The sequence below is a fragment of the Melospiza georgiana genome, chromosome 1 (assembly GCF_028018845.1).
Source record: "Melospiza georgiana isolate bMelGeo1 chromosome 1, bMelGeo1.pri, whole genome shotgun sequence".
NCBI lineage: Eukaryota > Metazoa > Chordata > Aves > Passeriformes > Passerellidae > Melospiza > Melospiza georgiana.
The window spans coordinates 34,174,344-34,191,898 of NC_080430.1; the positions used below are offsets into that span (position 1 = coordinate 34,174,344).

Consider the following 17,555-nt stretch of genomic DNA (forward strand, 5'->3'; position numbering starts at 1 on the left):
TTTCTGCTGCAGATTTAGTGCTGCAGATCACATATGAGGTGCAACGAGTGCTTTCTGGGGAACTGGTTCTGCAAATTCCCATAGTATGACTCGATTTGGCTAGCACTTCTGGTGTCTCACTTTCAACATTGAGCCAAAATATTTTGTGAAAAGTGAGTAAAAATATGTATTTTACTAAAATAAATGCATAGAACAGATGGCAATTGAACTTCAAACACAAATACAGCTTCTAGAGCTTAGGGTGCTTCTGCCAACTTCGGCACTATTTTTAGCATAAACTGAAAACAAGGTTCTTTTAACTAAACATTTTGGCAGTCACAGTATTGATTCAATTAATCTCAAAACAGAGAAATGTCAAAAACTGTATTAAGTCAGAATCTTTGACAAAGTTAAGACTTTTATAATGTTAGTGGAATATTAGTCTTACCAAAAAAATGAACCCAATTTTGTATGCAAATTACCTTTGTTTTCAAGTTTTTTCCCAATTCTAAGATCTAGAACAGGTCGTTGAGTGTGACTACAGCTTTTTAGTTTTGCTTAAACTGCTTAAATAAACAGTCAAATATTTCAAATTAAAAGGAAAAAAGGCAGCAGTGTCTAAGAGAAAGACATTTATACAGAGCTCTTCAATTTAAGAATAAAATAGATACCATAAATGTCTAATAACTTTAAAAATAAATCTGATGAAAGACCAGTGGATTGGACATAAATATAATTGTTCATTTTTGGTCATAAGAACAACATGGACTTTCTTTATCCATAAATTAACAACACACTTAACTGTAAAAGTCAGTGTTAAATCAGGTAACACACCACAAACACAAATTAAATATTTTCCCATGCAATTAATTTTGTGTCTTTAACTTGCACATGTACCCACTTCTCCTAAAAAGCTTCAATTTTTTTCAGTCTATATAGACAAAAAGCTGCTTTTGTCAGCATATTTACTGACCTGACAGACAACATCAGGAGTCTTCTATCTAGGGAGACTCAAGAAAGTCCTCAAATTCATCAATCTGGTTGCAAAGAAATATGTATGCACCTTCTGAGAGAGATTCACATGGGTGATCATAGTTTTAAGGAGCCTGGTTCTACTTGCACACATGCTCTTCAATTACTTTTTTATTGTTAATCTTTCATACCTCCCTGTTTTATCCTTATGGATAGGCAAGATTCTCTATGCTATTGGCCACAGCCCATAAAAGAAGTGTTTACAAATAGTTTAGTAAAGCCTGCTAGTCACTACGTGAAAAGTCAGTGTGGCTTCAAAAACATTCAGTGATGAAAGAGAGTGGAGTGGAAAGTATGCCCACAACACATCCTTGTGGAACTACTCACAAGCCAAAGGAGACGCTGTTTGAGAGTGGAGTCAAATATCATTATGTCCTACAGGAAGTATATGAATTTTGAAAGTGTTAGTCCACTTCTTTCAGCCTCCAAAAATACTTCTGGATGCCTCTGAAAGGATGACAGGTCACAACTCACAAGATTCTTGAAAACAGCTGATGTAGGATAACTGCTATATCATGATAACATACCTTGACAGCATGTACCATTCTTCACCTTTCAGCTAAAACAGTGATTATTTTATTTACGTTTTAAAAATGGAGTGACTGCTACTACAAGAGCAAGATTAGTAAATATGGAGTTTAAATACACACAGTAATTTTTATTCTTCCTAACTTTTTTCAGGGTAGTTTCCAAATTCCTGCTCCCACCCCTCCTTTTTTTCTTAAAATATATTATCCTTTTTTCACCTTATATGTTGATGTCTTTCTTCTTTCTCTGGAGGGGGTGGAACTGACCATCACAGCCTTCTGAGTTTTCAATACTTTCCAAATTTTCCATTTTTCAAATGTCTAGGTGTGCAGAGAGGTATGAAAATGGGCACAAAAGTTGACCTCCCTCAGCTGCTGCCACTGCTTTGTTGCACTAGGAGCTGGCCAAGAATCTGACTGCTTATCTCCACGTGAGTCCTTTGTTCTACACCTACAAAAGTCACGCCTAATTTGTACAGTCCTAAAGTAAGAATGACACAACCAAATAAAGTTTAGCACACACTTCTTGAACTCTGGACCAACAACTCATACCACTGATTCACATTCCCTTAAATAATTTGCAAGTAAGTGCAGGCTCCTATTTCTTGTAAATTTTTTATACTCCTGTATGCAGCAAATGCACATTAATTTAGAGGGATATATCCTCGCTTGCAGAAAGCAATAGTATAACTTCCATTTTATTGAAAAATACTGAAAACTAAGGTGTGAGTGTTCGCACACCTCAGCATTTTTACACAGTTCTACAACCTGAACCAGAGAGACATCACGAGAATTTTTTACAAGGCAATATATCCTGCTTAATAATCAAATGTACTGTAATAAAAAGAATAAGACTGAATATAATTTTCACAGAAATCACAGCAAGTTATGCAGTAACAATTACAGACTATACAAATCAAATAATCCATTTTGCTAGAGATAATGAAATCTCATTTTTGTTAATAATTTGTTGAACTGGAAAAGAAATTCTGAATCAAATTACCAATGAAGAAAGTAAATAGACTAGAATTTTCTTGACCTTCAAATTACACAAAGCAGTAAATGCGAACTCTGCTTTTTGTAGGCATCTCCCACACTTATTACACAGTCAGAGCCTCGGGAAGTTATTAAATGTTCAAAAACATGCTCTCTCAAAGTAAGATAGGTCCGCAATGAAACAACCACCCCACCTAATTTTATGTTAGTAATTTTCTTAATAAAATAACATTTTACTTTCCCTCACTCAGTTCTGTTGGACAGTGAAGAGAAGATGAAAACTACATTTTATCTTCTGTAGCAGAGCTGAGCTGTAATATTAAAAAAATAGCAAATTACTGTAATACAATTTTTAAACAATCACATAGTTGCAATTTACAGAATCTTGGCAATCTTGAATCTTTGGGAAGTTTCAAGTTGCACTGTCCCTTTCAATTGAACTGTTATGGCTGCATAACTTGATTTAAACAGGCATAAAAAATGTATGAACTTGTTGTGCCTTGTTACAACATTATTTGCCTAATATGACTTACATATTTTCACTTTCTCAGGAGGCACGCTGCAGCCCACACATCTGAACCTCCTTGTCCAGAAACAGACACTTCTTCAACCACTGTAAAAAGTGAAGCTTTGCATAGGCTTTTTTGACCTCGCACTGTGACCCTCATACCAGCGTCCACAGGCTATAGGTCATGACCTCGAGAATTAGCATCATGGAAATAAGAGCCCTTCCAGGTTTAGTTACAGAACAGAACACTGTAGCAACAAGCCCCTCAGTCTTCTCTAAACTGAACTCTGCAGCTTTGTTTAAACTCCACTAGAAGACAATAGATAACCCACACTTCAGTTTTCATTACTCGCACACTAAATCATCTCCTCTCCAGCTAAAGGTCTGAGCTCCCGCTGCACTATGAAAACATTCATCCAGTGTGGATCGAAAGCCAATATCATATTGCCACGAGATGATCCTATTAAAAGGTTAAAGAAACATCACTATGGAATTGAAGACTTTTGCAACGTTAAGAAAAAAGGCTGAAATAAGTAACCTCTGCTAAAATTCCATCTCCTAAGCAGGCTCCTTTGCATTCACTTCCTCTGGGGAAAAAAAAAAAAAACGCACATCACATGGTCTTTCGCAAGGCTGCACTCTTGCTAACAAAGCTCCATTTATACTAAATTTATAACAAATAAGCTCCATAACGAGCCGCATTACAGATGAAATCCCGAGCTGCATTTCCAGCCGAGCGTTGCCGTCAGCGAGGGCTGCGGGGCTGCGCGCTCAGGCCGCTGTTCCCGCCGGCCGCGGCAGGGGGCGCCAGGGCCCTCGGCCTCGCGCGGCCGCGGGAGCGCAGCGCGGCGGGGAAAGGGGCGCGGGACTCACCTTTCTCCAGGAATTCCTGAGGATAGCTGCAGGAAAAAACAGAACAAGAAACGTCACAAAGCAACGCACACTCGCAAACCCACGAGACTCACCTTTCTCCGGGAATTCTTGAGGATAGCTGCAGGAAAAAACAGAAGAAGAAACATCATAAAGCAACGCACGCTCGCAAACCCACGGCACACGAGAACGTGGCACAGAACAGCAATCAGTTTCAACAAGTTTTGTGATTGAGACTCAGCGCTGCAAGTTTTCCTTGAAAATTCTGAAGTCTTTATCTTTGGCTTAAAGTATTTATTCAGTTTTCCTTTAGCCTTTGCAGCTGACAGAATCCCCAATCACTTCAACGAAGACTTGAACAAAACCAAGTCCAGACTGAGCAGCCTTTTCTAGTAACATACATCTGCTCAGATATCTTAAGGTATAAAAACACACAAAAGCATCTATAATTTTAGTAAACCTTTTAAGTGTTAACAAACTCCACAAATTTTTGTGCACAAGTAGAACCATTAAACATATTTTGAAATAAACCAGTATTTCGATAGGAAACTAAATAAAAAATCAAAAATAGTGGTTATAGCTACAGTAAATTTACAGAAATCCAAATGAAAATATATTAATAATTAACCAGAAAGATAAAAGTTAAAGCATGCCTAAATAGGATTTCCTTTTCAAATAAGGAGATCTCAATTTATATAATGCCTACAAAACAAAAAAAATCTCATCCCAGAGAGAAAACATCCTTTTATACACTGTTTCTTCAGAGCTAAATCTTAGTATTTCAGAAACTAAAATAATCACATAATGCAGTTTGATGACACAGACAAATTATCAGGACAGAGTTATGCAGAATGGCATTCAAGAAGCATTCATGGGTTAAGAACTAACTGGCAAATAAAATGCAGCTGCCAAGATCATCTTTATGAACAATAAGCAGTAGTAAAGATATCAGTTTAGTCAATAAGGAGATGTTGGCAAGAAACGAGCAGCAGAGAAAGGAACGGACTAGAGATAAGAAACTGAGAAATGCAAACAGAGATAAAAGGCCAGATCTAAGAAATCCAGTGTAGCAAGTGGCAGTAACACAGCCCAACATGTGGGACGTTAAAATCAAAGAAGATTACAATGTGCATGTATTTTGTAGCCTGCATGAAAAGCAAAACACTGCTAACAGTGAATAATATTACAGGAAATGAGGAAGGCATTAGAAATTAAAATAAGATGAGAAACCATGGGGTCACATAAATTAATAGTAACAGATTCAGTGTCAATATGCCCATAAATGCAGGTTCCCTCTCTTTGATATTTCCTCATCCAAAAAAGCATCAGTCAGTCAAGAAAAAAGTCAGTAACACTGTATCTGCAACTCATCTGTACAGTCACAGTTAACTCAATAACCCAGAATGGAAAACCCAGGAAAGAAAAAATAAATAGATAAAATACTACTTTCTTAAAAGAGAATATGAGGGAGAGCTAGTTCCCTAAGCATTTATAGCCTGAATTAAAAGAACACAAAACTTCAAATACAAGATTTTAGGACACATCTCATGTCTCCCTCCAGTTAGCGCCCTCACCAGATGATTGTGCTGTCCTTGAAATTATAAACAAGTTGCCACAGGGGCAGAAGCATGCCATCAATGGAATGCTTAGGAGATAACACACAGCTGTCTTACACCAGCTGAGCATGGTGATAGGAAGCTCATTCATATCCTCAATACATTTTATTTCTCATGTTTTAGTGAATCTTACAAAAGCAGAGGTGAAGGCAAGCTCTGCCCAACTTGCAGTCAGGTTTCAGAATATTAAACAATTCAAATGGGACAAATAATTCTGATCCCATTTCTTACTAAATCGTAGCAGCTTTGAGAAGACAAGACTTGAACCCATACAGATTTTTCTGAAAAAATCAGTACCTAGACAGATTTTTTTAATCGTTAATGTGGTTAATGTTTAATAAAAGATTGCACAAAACTTTAAGATATCAGTAAGTGACTTTCTAACATATTAAAGCCATGAAGTTCACTTACCTTGTCTTAATATCCTTTATCTTCTTAAGAAGAGCTTCACGCTTTTCTTTTGCTTTCTTGGATAGATTTTCTCCTTTTAGTGTTTGGGAAACAAATGTTTCAACATCTAAAAAAAGAAGAAAATAAATGCACCTCAAAAAAAGAAAAAATACTGCTGTAATGAGCTTGTCCTGATACTACTGTGAAAAAAATAAGAAAATTATTTTCAGCCCTACTCACAGCATAGTTAACAGACATTTTAGATTCTAAATGGGATACATTTGTTCCCTATCTACTTATGCTTAGCACAGCAAATCCTATGGTGACATTTGATTCTTGCTCACTTAATTATGCTACGTAAGTCCTAATAAATTGCAGTCCTATAACAATTACTTTCCATCACCTAAAGTAAAAGACAAAGCTAAAACATGGAAATAGCCTTTATGCATATATTACTGCCATGTTATTTCAGAAGTTCAAGTTGCAAAGATGGTTGTGTAATTTATTATTTCAGCAGTACACTTACCCAGATAGTAATATAGCTCACTTACTGGTTACAGTATTTTCAAGTGTTCCCACAATGCCTCTGAAATCACTGATGGACTAAAGATTCATATCCAAAGCAATCCTGAAAACTATTAAGTAAGCAAATTAACCATATCAAAGGAGACCAGCTCAACAGTGTACTTTAAATTAAGCACACCTCCACTTGTAGAATCACAAACAAAGGCTCTAGCCTGCACTCTAAGTTTTAATTCTTACTCAGATGATACAGTCATGTAGAAACAAAGCATTGCATAAAAGCTACCACTGTTCTTTTAATATAGTAACTATCCATTCAATAGGATAAAAAGAATGCAGTGTGTATAGAATTTGTGGGAGTGTAACACAGTAGTATGTTTTCCTTATTGACTAAACAATGGCAAAAAACAACATTAGAAGTCTCTTATAGATACCACTCAACATACAATTATCCCAAAAACAGAAAAGGAGAAACAACCAAAAAATCCTCCTTGTTAACATAAATGTCTCATCTGTATGGGTAACAATTGCTCATTGGATAAGAGAAAGCCTTTGTGGGTAACAAAACACCTTCTCACAGTTCCTGCACACCCCCACAGACACACACAGAGACATGAGTATATATATATACACCTTGGCTCTCTCTGGATAGATGCAAATGCATATAGACAGTATTATTTTAATCCTATAACTTTTCCAGTCAGATGAGACATTCCCTTTTAATACAGAAACATAAATAACAGCCAATTGAGTACACAACTGTCTACGTGCAAAAGTTTACAGGAATATTTACCACGGATTTCCAAAATGAAAAATTTAATTGTCTGCTTTTTTCTTTATAAAACAGAAACATACCACCCTTTGTATTACAGGATGCAAGAAAACAAGTGAGAAGTTACCCTTCAAGAACACTAGCACAGCTATTACAAAAATGTCCTTCTTTACAAATAATTCACTAGATTATTATTTAAATTTTTAGATTACTGTCCTCACCAAGTGCAGCAAAAGTATTCATGCTTTACAATATTTTAGAGTTCTGAAGAATAGCATTGATCCTTCTCTCTCCATAAGACAGAGAAACTTCCCATTACATTTTCCAAAGCAATCCTGAATGGGGGAGACCTTCACTCAGTTCTGTGGCATTCCTTCTTTAAAAGGACAGAAGGAAAGGCACTTAACATGTATTAATGCATCCTCCAGACATACCCCCAACAGCCTCTATGCTGCAGACCAAGAATGCCAACAGGGATTTTTTTCAACCCATAAAAAAGTACACATCTTCACAAATTACAAGGATTGGAATTGCCAATCAAGCTGGCAGAGGAGAACCCACAGAACCCAATGACATTGACAAACTACAAAACTAAGGTCAAAAAACTTATACTTTTACTATTCAGAGACAAAATCAAAATAGTTAAAAACAAATCAACAGTTTTTCTCTCAATGAAACCTAACAGGATTTTCCAATACAAAACTAGCTTTCACTCGATGAGGGATGGCCTGATTAAATATTTATTTTTCCATACTTTTATATCTATTTATTTTTAAAATTAGATAGCAGCTTCCAAGTGCTACCTAGGCACCAACATACAAAATTTCAGAGGAATTAGTCATGTTTATAAATCAGGAGCAATACTTGCATGGTAACCTTTGGACACTAATCAATCACAAAACTTGGATTCAGAAGTCTTCATTTAAACTCAGTGGGCTTCTTTACTTCTTGGAAAGGTTCAACCCAGGTGAGAATTCTGCCATCTCACATTCTGACTGTCAAAGCTTTATTCAAATACAAACATTGAAATAACACAATTAAGGAGTATGTGGGGAAGAGAAAACAAGTTGATTATAAAAAAGGATTACTACTTCTGGCTTAAAATATACTGCGGATACAAAAATTTCAGGACTAACTATATTGCTGACAGATTTTGTAGTTTTCCAGAAAACCTTGGACTTGAAAAGCAGAAATAATAGAGAATTTTCAACCATGGGAGGACAGGGCAGAAGCAGACGCTCCATTTACTCTCAGTATAGGTAGAGTTGGAGGAGAGAGGCAGAAACAGAGCAAGCATATACAAGTTTGTCATTCCTAAACAGCAGCAGTTGCAGAAGACATCCCTGGGATGGCTTCCCTCTCACATGAGCATGTGAAACAAGTTCTCCAAGCTGAGGTGTACCCACAGTCAGGGTGCACTGTTTTCAGCATGGAACACTATTACTTCCATATGTCCAGGGATACCATATGGCTTGATTCATCACAACCCCAAAATACAAAGACAGATATGACAAACACACGACGCTAAAGAAGCAGTTTACCTGAAAATTACGTTTTACTGTATCATATATATTTCTTATCTACTCAGAGCTATACAGTATGTTATATATCTTGTTTTAATTTACTGTTGTAAATCCATCCAGGATGTACCAGATGCAGAAGATGAGTAACATCCTAAGCTTCTCTGGACAAGAAGCCAGCAAGTCATCTAAGTTATGATCATCTCTTCACTTCCTGTACTTCCACACTATGGAGGAATATGGACTGCCTTAACATAAGGAAATGTTCCTGTAGTTTCTCTGACCTTCCACAAAGTGATTTATGTAGGAATTAGAATAGAACTAGGGACTTCAGTACAGCAGATCCTAGTTTAATACAGTAAACTTCAAAGAGAAGTAGCAAAATGTGCCCATTTCTCACCAATGTTCTAGTCACATACTTCCTCTCCCCTCTCCAGGATGATCCACAGCTTGGTCTCTCCTGTACTAGTTTAATGCTACACAGAAAACAAAACTACTCCTCACAAGCACTTCAGTGTAGACCTTATTCATGCTTCAGCAGCAGCTGATCCATCAAGAAATTTTAAAAGGAATAAAAGATAAGTACCAGAAAGAAAACCTCTTTGAACAGATTTCAGGTCTAACAGCACTTTAACTAATCAGTTACCCCAGAGCAAAAAAAAAAAAACCAAGTGACATATTCCCATAAATTTTTCCCAATGAATTGACCAGCTATTTAGTATCACACATTGCAGACATTTACCTGTTCCCAATGAAAATATGAAAATAAAAAAATAAATTTAAAAACACTAAAATGAATAAACAAAAACAAAGAAAAATACACACTGGAAACCTACTTAACACCTCTTTTCTTAAGCTTGTGTGTTAGACTGTTTGATAGCTGAAATGCCCATACTTGTTGCTCTGTTTCTTAAAGCTTGTAATGTTAAATTTGCTTGCACCATACCCCAGAGGAATTATTTGCCTGCAGGAAGTGAACAAAAGCTACCAAACCAAAAGATACAGTTGATACAAATCACTCACAAATTGCTCTGCCAATACAGGTAACAAACTGACCGGAAAGGAAAATCACACCTCCGCCTAGCTCTGTCCACTTCGCCCAGCTCATACAGTTCAAAACTTGAGTGCCAGTTCACAGAACAGTCAAAAGCTAAAAGCCATTGTCATTTCATTTTCATCTACAGTCCTTTTACAAGGAGAAAAGCTAAGATTTATTTTGCATTTCATTGTTAAAACAGTTTATGGTTGTCTTTACTTCAATGATTATAAACAGACAACACTGCAAGATTTTAATTGTTTTAAAGACTTTGGAGCTATTTCCTTTAATGAAGGCTGGAACCACACAGATGGAATTTTTCAAGAACATTGTAAATTTCTAGCCCAAAGCAAGTGCTGTGTTAAAGAGTGCTAAGCATAACAAATCATAGCACATTTGTTGTTTACAGGATTTAATATTGTAAATATAAGTCACACTTAATAAACAAAGATACTTAGGACAGAACTACTTCAATTTCTAATTGGGCTGGGCCAAGCAGATTCCCACAGAGGCACCCAAAGACTATGTGCTGGGTCGGTCTTTCTCCCCTCCTCCAGCAGATAACCAAGATGTTATCCAACCACATTATCAAGAAGTTAATCGCTCCATCATGGACACATCAACTGATGAGTTGACACCATTCCAATGACAGGAATCAGAAAGTGGCAATGAGACAGGAGCATCTCCATGCACATGGCAGGCCCCACGGCCCAAGGAGAAAGCAGGCTGGCTGGGAGGCTGGACACACATCCATCCTATGGCCAGGGACACTCCAGGGGATAACCTGGCAGCTGTACTGCCCCTGCCATGTGGAGGCACCAGCAGCTCAGCAGAGCAATTCCTGCAGCCACCAGCCTTGTCTCTCCTCTGCCTCAAGCACCCAGACAGCCAGCAGCCGGCTGCCAGCCAGGGAATCTGCGACAGCAGGCCAGAGGATTTTGGGACATAGCTGCAAGCTAGGCACATTTATTACACACATACTGTCCAAAGGTGACCAATATTAAACAGACTGCCATGTATCTTTCAGCTTTACACAGGCTGGCATTAGAAAGCAATTAATTAATTTGATTTCAAAGTTGTCATGCAATTCATTAATAGGGAAAAAGCCTGAAGACAAACTGCCAAGCAATAGCTGTCACTGCCTGTTCTTTTAAATAAAGAAATATTGGAGGACTTTGCTTTTGCTCTCCCCCAACTTCACAACTATGTTTTAAAGTCCCTCTCCAGAGTTTGCTAAATTGCCTTTTAAATATATATACACTTAATCAGAAACAGAACACATGATGTAAAATAAAAGTGACTGAACTTCAAGATGTCTAAAAATACCACATTTATCCAGCCTAACAATAAGGTTAGCATTGCTTTTAGTGCAAAGTCCCAGAAAGGATTGCCTTTAAAAATTGCTCTACCTTAAATTCCCAGAAGCAAGGTTATGTTGCTGTGTTGACACATACAAAGTAAGTATAATGAAACATGTTGACGGTCAACAGTTTTATTAGTGATTTTAAAAGCAGAAGTATATACAAATTGCTAAGACTCCTCAAATGAAGTAAATTGATAAAGCATGTCTTTTAAAAGATTAAAAAAGAAAAATTTTAATCAAGTACTATACATATATATAGTTATATATCTATCTCTAGTCTCATTGGATGAGTAGTTGAGCATCCTCTCTCTATATTAAAGAGGTGAGAAAAGATGGAGCTGTAACATATTAAGCATATAATGAAAAAAAACCACACCAGTACAAATCATGATCAAGTTACAAAGTGATTCCAAATGAACTATAATAAAAAATGTTAAGGATTAACCTAAAGATTTACACTGTATGCCACATTATGCTGTGTCTATTGTGGTTTGTTGACATATGATTATGAAAGAAACGTAAACCCAGTCAGATGAGAAAGATAGACTCCATGTTAATTGAAAAAGACAAACTAAGTGAATAATGAGTATATAAAAAATAGCCTATGCCATTTTTATCACCCATATATGACACTTATTCCCAAATTTATGGCAGAGACAATTGAACTATGTTTCAAATCACTGGAGGTTATTTCTTACCAGGAGTCCCTCTGTGCATTTTTTTCACCTCACTGTTTCTAATCTTACTCCATTACTACAGAAACACATACATACTACCAAAGCTGTAAATACATGTCTACTTAAAAGATGTCTACAATAATCCCCCTGGTTTATCTTGTACAGATGGATTCCTCAGCAAGAACTGGAATTTGTTAAAGCCTTGGAAACATGGAAATGATACTTTTTAAAAAGAGTAAAGTTTTAAACAACAGTGTGCTTTTAAATTTGAATCAATCAATAAAGAAGAGCCACACTGTACCCAGAAGGCTTCTGCTATGACAGGCATGAAAGGAGAAAGTCCAGAAACAGCTGACATGGAAAATTAAAATGGACAGTTTGTTTTTTGGGGATTGGGGTAAATATAAACAGCACAGTCCAAAAATAAAAGGTAAGCAACTCCTGCACTAGATCCAATGTCTTGTAGATTTCTTGCCTTGCCCTTTTCTGCAAGTGATTTTCAAGATGCAACTAAACAAGTAGGTAAACAGTATGACTTTGAAGAAAAAAATAAGAGGAATCACACAGAAAAAAGGTGTTCTGGACAATACAACTAAGCATTTAAACAAACTGAATAATATCTGGGTAGAAATGATCCTTAGGGCAAGAACATTGGTTTCTATTTAGGTTTGGAGTTTTGCTTAACAGAACAAGAAAAATTATATTAAGATGGGATATAAGGTTCCATATAAACTAGAGAAAATTTTATCCCATTTTCACAGTAAAAGTATTTGTAACTTTCAAAATACAAATACAGAAGATTCAAACAAGAAATACTGCCACGTGTGAAAGGAAAATTGAACAAAAGACAAAGAAATATCACCCAAACTACAGTCACGTGATATGAACTGGGGAAAAAATATAAATGATACACATATCTAATGACCATGACACCATCAAAACCTGTGAAAAAATAATCAAGTCTTATCTCAAACTAAATATTTGTTACTGAAAAAATCTCAAGAATTTTTTTCCTAGTCATGTTGACTGAAGAAACCAGTCTGGTTTACATTACAGAAGAAATAATCCCTTGGGGGAAGAAGGAACCTTCAAACTCCTCCTCAGCTATGAACAAGTCAAAACTTACTAAGGAAAAATAGATGTAAGAAGGCCTCCAACAATCTATGCAACCAGCTACAATTTGAGGGGACAAAAAAGAGAAACATTCCACTTTGCCAGGCACCCACCAAAATACCACATAAATACAACAGACAATGCCTTTTCAAAAGAAGAAAAGGCAGAGCAGAGATGGGCTTCCTTCACTGAACTCCACTGTCTCAAGCATCATCCGCAAGTGCAGGGACTGTAAGTGCAGGTGGGGATTTAAGAAGTTACATACACTACCATACACCTCCGAGGCGTAAAGAGGGAGATAAGAGAGCAACAAACTTACTCTCTCCTCCTACCAGGAGTTTAACTCATGACCAGAGGACTCTGTTTCTGTCTCCAGTGTTTCCCCCCTACAACTTGAACAAGTCAGAGAAGACAGGATGGGATTGTGCAATCCCAATAATCCTCTGCAATAAGTCTATTGCCACACTGACCTTTCCCCTTCAACTTTACAGAAACAGCTTCCTCCTGTTTCCTACTAATGCAGTTAGCCTGAGCTCAAGCTGTGCTTCTGCCTGGAACATTTCAGCGCCACTGATATGCAACTATAATGACCCTGCCAGCATGTGCGACAGAATTTGTTTTTGTGTTAAAGATATAATATTGTTTAGGTTCAAAGTAAAGCACTCACAAGTCGGAAAATTTCCTGTGCAACTTTAATTCATCCCCTGGTGTGTTTATTCCCATTATCGCCATGTTTAACTACAGGAGCACTTAGTGGGTTTTCCAGTAGGATCCCTACTTGTTCAGCAAGGTGGGTGGACATACTCCAACCATCAATCAAGAGTAAGCAGGGATAAGGAAATCCATATGATCGCTCCTCCACTTGTTGCAGAAGTTGGAAATCATAGGCAAAAAGGCCAAGAAGAGGAGGAAGAGCAGAAGAGCACAGTACTTATGAGATTTTGCACCTGTGAGGGCCTCTCTGCTACATGAACACCAGACTAAAATTCAGCACTTTTTGCTACCCATTAGCTGCACGTTCTCAATTGAACCTGATATGAAGAAGTGCCTGGCACTTGCAATGGCCACTAACATAGACATCCAACTCATTATTATCTGGAGAAACCAGCACAGCATGGAGGCAGGTGAATTTGAATTCTAATTCTGTTCCACCATTGATTATTTTTTGCGACCCCAATCACATCTTGTTTATTATACTAATTTTACCGATGGGAAAACAATATTCCCTCATCTCAAAGAGGTGCTGAATCAATAACTGTGAGCCATTAAAATAATACATTAAGAAGCACCCTTGAAGAAGAGCATGCAGAAATTAATAACTATCTACTAACTGTGGTCTTTGTATGGTGTAACAGTTTCTTGATGAATAGTAAAGATACTACAGACCCTCCTTCCCTCCTCTATTACTATACATCCTCACTACAGGAACAGCTTGAGCAAAAAAAAAAGAAGAAAACTACATAAAAGACTGTGAGATCCTACACACATCAGTGAAAGAACTGCTCATACAGTTTACTGGATTACTGGATTAAAGATTACTGGATTACTCTCATTTCTAACTTTCATGCACTTGCCTGATCACCTCAAAAAAGAGAGTTTAACAAAAACTGTAAAAAGTCATGCCATTATTTATTTTTCAAAAATAAGCAGGTTGTTTAATTTTAACAGCATATAACCTTACAAGGTTAACCTTGAGGGTAACAATTTAAAGTTGCAAACTATTAGTTAGATGTAGTAATAATAAAACAAATCTTTAAAGACCATTGGTAAATCATTCCATCGCCTTCTTAACTTCAGTTCTATAGACAGCACAAAAAGAAATGAGAAAAGCTAAAGCTGTACATACTCTACAAACATTAGACACCTGTGTATAACTTAGGCTGCTGCTCATAGTGACTCTGAAAGTACATTACATCTTGAGGAAAAACAGGTGTTCTTTGTTTCACTTCAAAATACAAAAACTACTGTGTCTTTCTTTCCATGGCAGACTGGACAAAGATGGGAAGAAGGAAGGAAGGACAGGTTGTGTACACGAGGTACCATGACTGAGAAAGAAATCATCATCTCAAATGATTCCATTTGCATCACATCCTTCCCCTCAAAAAAAAAAATTTAAAGCACTTAAAACATTGAAGAGTTTCAAGATGAGCTTCACTCAGTGAAATTAGCACCAAAACAAACATATATGCCCTGCATCTGACCATGAGTTCCAGAATTCAGGACTGCCACAGAAAATACCAAGATTTAGAAATGTTCTCTAAGGGTAATTATTTTTTCTGAAGGATTAAGAATCTATTCCATCATATGAAATCATGAGAAGCTTTCCTTTTTTTTTTTTTTTCTAGTGGCCTTCCATGCAAATTTTTAATACAGATGGTGTGATATGCAAGTAACATAGAAACTGCAGTTATAAAACACTTCAGACAGTTGGCAGAAGATGAGATGTGGTGAGAGCAATATGTTTCAAGCATTACCTCTTTCAATCAAAGTGTTAAAAAAAAAAAAAAACAGTCTGTAAAGGTGATGAGCTGCACTAGACTCTGGCAGGTGCCCAGCCAAGTAATTGAGCGCTTGGCCTCAGAAGGGAGATTTCAAAAAGCATGGGTAATTTGAATGGCAAAGTCACAGCTACACAAGTTCCTGCGGCAGAAACAGAAGTTCTCAGAAGAGTCCCACTGAAATTAAAATGGCTTCAGGACACCAAACTTTTTGATAAAGATACCAGAAAAGCCAACCTTTAAGTATACTATTTATTTTAATTAACAACAACAATAAAAAAAAAAAACCTGAATACTAGTTCTTTGAGATAAAAGATAGCCACTCGCATTCGGCAGTCCGTACTAACATTATAACCTTTCACGGTAAGAAATCATCCCATCCCTACGCTCCAAGGCATCCTGAGAACATGGACAGCCACGGTCAGAGGTGTGTGACTGATGTGACAACACCCCAGCAATTCAGCCGCCCTTTCGTCCGCTCCTCAGCTGTTCGGCGGGGAAGTTCATTACTTGTTTCGGCTGATGCGGGCAGCCTGCCCTGCCAGCACACCCGGGGGCAGAGACTTCCTCCGGATGGCTGCGCGGTCACCCGGCGGTCACACGCCCCGCACGCCAGTCCGCGGCAGCCCCCGAACGCCTCACCCCGGCTGGCGCCCGCCGCCCCGAACCGCCCGGCCGGGGAGCGGTGTCAGCTCCCGGCTCACGGGGGCCCGGCCCGCTCCTTCCTCCCCGCGGGGAAGCGAGCCGGAGCGCTGCGGCTCCCCACGGACGGGCACGGGCGGAGGAAGTAGCCGGGGAGGAGGAACTGGGGGGATGGGAAGGAGAGAACCCCCGAACTGGAAGCGATCGCCCGGTGCCCACTGAGGCGCGCTCCGCCGCGGCTCCAGGGGCTGCTGCCCCGCACGCCCCGGCTCCCCCGGCCCGTCACACCCCCACCGGCCCGCCCCCCTCGGCCCCCACTCTGCCCGCCCCCCGGGAAGGAAGCCCTCCCTCCTGCTCTCACCTGCCAAGAAGCTGCAGACGTCCCCGGGGATGCGGGGAGCGTCGGACATGGTGCGGGCGGCGGGGGCGGCCGGGGACACCCAGCGGGCGGGGCTCGACGGCTCGCACCGGCCCGGGCCCGGCCCCGCGGGGACGAAGCGGAGGCCACGCCCCCCTCCCGCGGCGGCACGGCCGCGAGCCCTGGGGGGCGGAGTCTAGCAGAATCGGGGCGTGGCTTCCCGCCACGAAGGCGGTGCTTCGGCACGCTGGGGGCGGGGTTTCGCAGCACGGGGTGGAGCTTCACGGTGCGGGGGCGGGGCTTCCCTCCGGCTGGCTCCCCCCGCCCCTCAGCGCCGCGCTTGCGCTTCACGCCTCTCCCCCCGTGTTTATGGCTGCCGGCGGCCATCGTGTGTGAGGGCACCGCTGGCCCGCCCCCGCCAGAACCAAACGTGGCGCCCAGCGCCGGCTCCCTCCGCGCCTTCCGCCCCGAAGGGCTGGAGAAGTTGGCTATTGGATAAGAATGCCTCAAGGCCTCTCTCTGATTGACCCACTGGTTGTCCCGCCCACTAAGCCGGCGCCTGGCGTCCCCCTCTCCTCCCACAGGGGCGGGCAGGGCTGGGTCCCTGGATGTGGAGGGTGGTGCTTTGGGGATTTAATTTTTTCCAGGCGTCTTTCCGTCCTTCTTTCATTGCGCGGTGCCGACGTTGTCCCTGTCGACTTTCTGTCATTGCCAGTGTCAGGGTTTAGGATGGCAGACAGCCACAGCCTGCAGCCCAGCCTCGTACCTGTGCCAGTGTCCCAAAATCAAGCCATGGAACTTGAGGAAATCATTGAAGCAGTGGGAACAGGCCCGTTCATATCGGTGTCTGTTGGCACAGGTGTGTGAGCTGCGACAAAAAGAGATGCTGTTGCTAAGCAACACAGCTGGGCTGCTGGAAGGGCCAGCTTCGCTGAAGTGTTGCCTATGAGGCAGCTTTTGTATGTTTTTCCCACAAATCCCTAGTTGTATGTATTTGGAGCACATTGGTGATGTAATATATTTAGTGTAGAAATAGTCAAAGTAAACTCTTAGCATGTGTTTCTGTCCTGGATGGTTTTGGCTCTATCTGTGTTATTGCTGCAGAAAGTGTTTGTGTTGGAGCTGTGGTTATGTTA

At 39.7% G+C, this 17,555-nt stretch overlaps 1 protein-coding gene across 2 annotated transcripts in view; it reads right to left on the reverse strand.

Moving 5' to 3' along the window:
• The window catches only part of SKAP2 (src kinase associated phosphoprotein 2), a 120,336-nt gene extending 103,804 nt beyond the window's left edge, over positions 1-16,532 (reverse strand). The window contains exons 1-3 of one of the 2 annotated variants that reach the window (XM_058040588.1): positions 16,423-16,532; positions 5,940-6,045; positions 3,916-3,941 (exon numbers count right to left, since the gene is read on the reverse strand). In XM_058040588.1, coding sequence (XP_057896571.1) covers positions 3,916-3,941; positions 5,940-6,045; positions 16,423-16,471 — 181 coding nt within the window. In that variant the 5' untranslated portion in view covers positions 16,472-16,532. Of the gene's footprint in view, positions 1-3,915; positions 3,942-4,007; positions 4,034-5,939; positions 6,046-16,422 lie in introns of both variants that reach the window. The other variant, XM_058040582.1, reaches the window with a different exon arrangement.
• Positions 16,533-17,555: the final 1,023 nt, after the last annotated feature.